The following is a 5,105-nucleotide window of genomic DNA, read 5'->3' as shown; positions in this document are numbered from 1 at the left end:
ACCACTCCTGATTCCAGAAGTTAAGATCTTTTTGGTGGCTCCTAAATTTTGAGTATTAACGTAAGCTTTATTTGTTTTAAAAATTAAATAATTTAAATATTTTCTAAATCTTTTAATAAATTGTTCTTCGAACACTAATAAAAAAACTTAAAAAAGTATTATCTTAACAACCGCAATAAAGCTACTGTTTAAGTATTTAGTTAAATCCATATTTTATTTATGGAAAATTCCTAAAATTCAAGTGGCCGAAAATGTGTAGTTGATTTGCAGCAAGAAGAGAAGGCGTTAGGGTTCTAGAATTAACTAAACAATAATAAGTTAAGCAGTTTCAAGTAATAAAAACCGAAACAAAACTCCACCACCCGGTTCCTTCATTCCTTGCTTGCTTTGGTGTGCGGTAATTGGAGAGTTCCGTTTCCAACTCCCATCACAAATACACACACGCAGCATTACTAGTTACTACGCTATACCCTCCTCATCCTTCAACCTTCCACGCGCCACAACACTATCTTCTCTCTAGTGATAACATCACGCGCCACACCGTAGTAGCGAGCTACGCTTAAACCAAGACTCAGCCACCTGGTTCGTCCTTGTGTATTGGGAACTACGTAGTTAGTTTTGTTCTTCTTATTTGTTCATTTCTTCGTTTTTGTTGTTAAATAAATTGAAGTACCCTCTTTTCTGTTAGAAATTACGTTGCTTATCTATATAGTTCACTAATTGCAACTTTCGTATTCCTTTTATTATTATTAGTATTATTTGCTCATGCGAAATTTGAAGTTTTGTTTACAGTATATGTTGTTATATATCTCGTCACTTTTATTCTGTTTGTAAAACCTTGGATTCTTATTTATTTATTTTTTGGATTTTTGTGGGTGAAATTTGCTTTGCTACTGCAATTGCTTGTAGGTTTTTCAGACTTTCTCATATCATTTATGGCATAATTGATAATTGTCAATGAAATTTTCATTTTTACTTTTTGCAGATTGAAGAATTTCGCTAAGGATTGGTGGTGGTGGTTGTTGTTGTTGAAGAGCTTGGTTAAGTATTCTTATACCGATTATTATCAGTGTGTTGGCTTGCTGAAATAGTGAAAATTATATTGGATGGCAATTACACATTTTGGTAGTACATTTGCAACTCAATGGGGAATTCGTCCTCAGGTTTTCGCAAGATCCAGCATGGTGAGCAAGACTACATCATCCAGCCACAAGTGAGTCCTCCTTTGTTTAGATATATTTGTTATATGGAATACAATTAACAATTGGTTTGAGGTGTTCTGCCACTATTCCTTGTTAATCATGATGATGCTCTTGAATTGAAAAGTGCTAAATAACTTCTAACATGTTTTCCTTATCATAGTATCCATGTGATATAACAATAAGCTTTGGAGAAGATGTAATTTCGTTACTGTAATTGTCGTGCATAGTAGTTTTATTATTTGTGTATTGTCACAGATTCTCAGAGCTAGGTGCTGTTTTTACCCTCCTGATATTAAATCGTAATATATTGCAATGTCTTACTTATAGCAGTGGTGGATCTTTGTGGAAGGAGTGACAGTGGTGGTTGCCAAATTTTGACATAACTTGTAAATTTTTTGAGAGTAAACCCCCCAATATTGTCTTTGATTAAAATACGAGAGACAAAATAGTCATTTAAGATTTAAAAGTGACAAATTCATTCCACACAATCCTTTTACCAAACAAGTTTGTCTCTAATCATTTAAAAAGGCGGACATATTAGTCCTCTCATGTATACGTATGGAATGACTTATCTGTCACCCTTTTCTGAATGATGATTGACTAATTTGTCAACTTCCAAATCTTGAGAGACGATGTTGTCCTTTGTATTTTTTTCCATTAGAGATGAAATAATTACTCATTTCTTTTATAATTACTACTAACTCTTAATATTAAATGGCTCCCAATGGGCTAGCTTCGTCCTTGTTTAATAGATACACTTTCTTTGAGCATAGTTCATTGTGTTGTAGAGTGTACTCCAATTAACTTGTGTATTTGTGTATTACTTCTTACAGTGTTACAAGCAGGGTGAGCTTTATAGCGGCCCCAGCTTCAAGCTTTTTCTCCCGGGATTCCTCACGTGCGCTATTTAACATGAGTTCATCTCAGACATATCACCGAAGGGGTTCAAGGTTGATAGTTAGAGCAGAAACAGTAAGTTTGAATTACTTGTGCATTTCTAAGCAACACTGCCTTTTAGGTTTTTCTAATACAGTTGTGCCTTACCAAATTAGTCCTCTCACGCTAATTTGTTCCCTTTTAACATTACAATATGCAGGATTACTATTCTGTCCTTGGCGTGTCAAGAAATGCTAGTAAATCTGAAATTAAGAGTGGTATTATTCAATGCTTCCGCTGTCTAATATGATTGAACTTCCACCATTTTCAACTGATATGCTCAAATTTCTTGTTTTATTACCTAATTGTATCTTTTAACTTATTTTTATCGATAGCCACTTTCTTAAGGTGGCAATGGTGTCGATATAAAGCGAAAGCAATTACAACACTGAATCTATTAAATAGTAAATTCTTATTCCCTATTGTATAACTCAAAAAGGTGCACCTAAAATACACGTGAAGTATACAAGTACTAGAAATGAACAGGAAATCTAAAGGTATGTTTGGTTGGGGTTAAAATGAGGTGAACATTTTCATGGATGAGTTCCATGACTAAAATTACACATGGAGCTCACCTGTAGAACCTACTGCCCCATTTTTTACCCTCAGCCAAATGTACACTAGAACTTAAAACTATCAAAGGAGTCTGCCAATACCTCGGAACGGAAAAAGAGTAGTCATATCAGTCAACTGTGAAGGATTTGTTAGTGATGTATTACATAAGCTTGTTGCTAAGACTTGAGAGCTACTTTGTTGAAAGGTTTTCATTAACGTAGGATTTTGTCTTCTCCAAGAAAGTTTAATTTTATTTGGCAAGATTGCAAACCATCAGTTCAGTTATAAGGGCTAGTGCGAGATGATTGTGATTGATAAATTATCAAGTGTGTATGTTATGTTTTATTGTGCACATTTTGTTTGTTTATTGCTTCTTGTGTGATTGCAATATCAAATTGCTATACTTTTTATGTTTCAGCTTATCGGAAGCTTGCCCGGAATTATCATCCAGATGTGAACAAGTGAGTTTTTGCCATCTGTTTTAATCACCATCTACTTTCTTACATTCTCCCTCTGCTTAATTGCTTTGTTCCATCTGCTATTTTTTTTTTTTTTAAATTGATATTCTTATTTTAATGTTGCTCTGGACAATGAAATTTGAATGTCCTATGCTATAATGCTTGTAGATTGTCCTTAGTTAAAGAAAGAACAGGTATTTTGTATAATACCTCAACTGCTTATTGGATAAATCTTTTGATCAAGAACCCCATCACATGCCAGTTTTGCTAGTTGTGTTGGTTTCTTTTGTCGATCAGAGTCATGCCATAAATTTTGCTTATAGCTGAACACTTTTGTATTCACTTTATGCTGCAGAGATCCTGGTGCAGAACAGAAATTTAAGGACATTAGCAATGCATATGAGGTAAAGCTATAGATTTTCTAGTGTTACTGGCATTTATTCATGTTTAGTAGTAAATAGTGGTCTAAATTTTAACTATTTTTCAGGTCTTATCAGATGATGAGAAACGATCGATATATGATCAATATGGAGAGGCCGGGCTTAAAGGTTCAGGAATGGGCATGGGGGTAGGTAACCTTTGACAATGATGAAGTATTTATCATCACATGCATGTTTCTCAATTCTCAGAAAGGAATTTATCTCTGTGATTTCAGGATTTCAGCAGTCCTTTTGATATATTTGAAACGCTTTTTGAGGGCATGGGTGGCATGGGTGGCATGGGTTCAAGAGGTGCTTGGAATGGAGCAATTGACGGCGAAGACGAATATTACAGTCTTGTTTTGAACTTCAAAGAAGCAGTTTTTGGAGTAGAAAAGGAGATAGAGATTAGGCGGTTAGATAGCTGTGGCACTTGCAATGGTTCAGGGGCTAAACCGGGGACCAAGTCATCCAGATGTAGCACTTGTGGCGGTCAAGGTCGCGTTGTCTCATCAACCAGGACCCCTCTAGGCATCTTTCAGCAGTCTATGACCTGCTCTTCCTGCAATGGAACCGGAGAAACATCAACACCATGCAGCACATGTTCTGGGGATGGTCGTGTGAGGAAAACAAAACGGATAAGTCTTAAGGTTCCCCCTGGTGTGGATTCTGGTAGCCGTTTAAGAGTCCGGAATGAAGGCAATGCTGGAAGACGTGGCGGTGCACCTGGTGACCTCTTTGTAGTTATCGAAGTTATCCCAGATCCTGTCCTCAAACGAGATGACACCAACATTCTGTACACCTCCAAGGTGTCTTATATTGATGCTATCTTGGGGACTACAATCAAGGTTCCTACTGTAGATGGCATGGTGGATTTAAAAGTCCCGGCTGGGACTCAACCCGGCACAACGCTCGTTATGGCTCGGAAAGGTGTTCCGCTGCTGAATAAGAGTAACATGAGAGGTGATCAATTGGTTCGCGTGCAAGTCGAAATCCCCAAGAGACTGAGTAGTGATGAGAGAAAACTTATCGAGGAACTTGCTGATTTGAGCAAAGGAAAGACTAAAGCTGCTGCTAGTGGTACTAGGAGATAAATTTTTTTGGGTCAAAACATGTTTTTTGTTTTTCTTTTTCTATGTAACGTTTTACTCACTATAAATATTAATTCTCCTATTCATGGATTCTTCTATTTTTTACCATGACACTTGAGGAGAACAGAACATGGTAGGAATAGGTTGTTGCTCCTTATAGATACAGGCCTATATGAGGATTGAAAAAACTAGAAGTCTTGTTCTTCGTTGGAACTGTTGTGTCTTTCATATTTAGTTATTCTTTTGGGAAAACAATTTACATAAACACTGAGATATATACACTTATTACGTTTAAGGGAAAATTGTTCACGCCATGCTCCGGTTGATATTATAATAGTAGTTAACTTATTTTATCACCAGAAGTTTGTACGTTTTGCCAAAGTTTAAACATGTTACTTGTCGCAATATCTGTAAGCATATATCATGATTGAAAGCTACTAAAAA

At 36.1% G+C, this 5,105-nt stretch overlaps 1 protein-coding gene across 2 annotated transcripts; it reads left to right on the top strand.

Moving 5' to 3' along the window:
• The first annotated feature begins 219 nt into the window (after nucleotides 1-219).
• LOC112783048 (chaperone protein dnaJ A6, chloroplastic) lies at nucleotides 220-4,874 on the top strand. 2 transcript variants are annotated; one of them, XM_025825782.3, is made up of 8 exons: nucleotides 220-582; nucleotides 986-1,213; nucleotides 2,036-2,174; nucleotides 2,299-2,356; nucleotides 3,112-3,154; nucleotides 3,507-3,555; nucleotides 3,639-3,719; nucleotides 3,807-4,874. In XM_025825782.3, the coding sequence occupies exons 2-8, from the start codon at nucleotides 1,107-1,109 to the stop codon at nucleotides 4,662-4,664; spliced, it is 1,335 nt and encodes a 444-aa protein (XP_025681567.1). In that variant the 5' UTR covers nucleotides 220-582; nucleotides 986-1,106; the 3' UTR covers nucleotides 4,665-4,874. The 2 variants fall into 2 exon arrangements, with proteins under 2 accessions (XP_025681567.1, XP_025681568.1); XM_025825783.3 differs by having other exon boundaries at nucleotides 350-611.
• The last annotated feature ends 231 nt before the right edge of the window (nucleotides 4,875-5,105 follow it).

Source organism: Arachis hypogaea, chromosome 20, assembly GCF_003086295.3.
Source record: "Arachis hypogaea cultivar Tifrunner chromosome 20, arahy.Tifrunner.gnm2.J5K5, whole genome shotgun sequence".
NCBI classification, from domain to species: Eukaryota; Viridiplantae; Streptophyta; class Magnoliopsida; order Fabales; family Fabaceae; genus Arachis; species Arachis hypogaea.
This window is presented reverse-complemented; position numbering and strand designations above follow the sequence as displayed.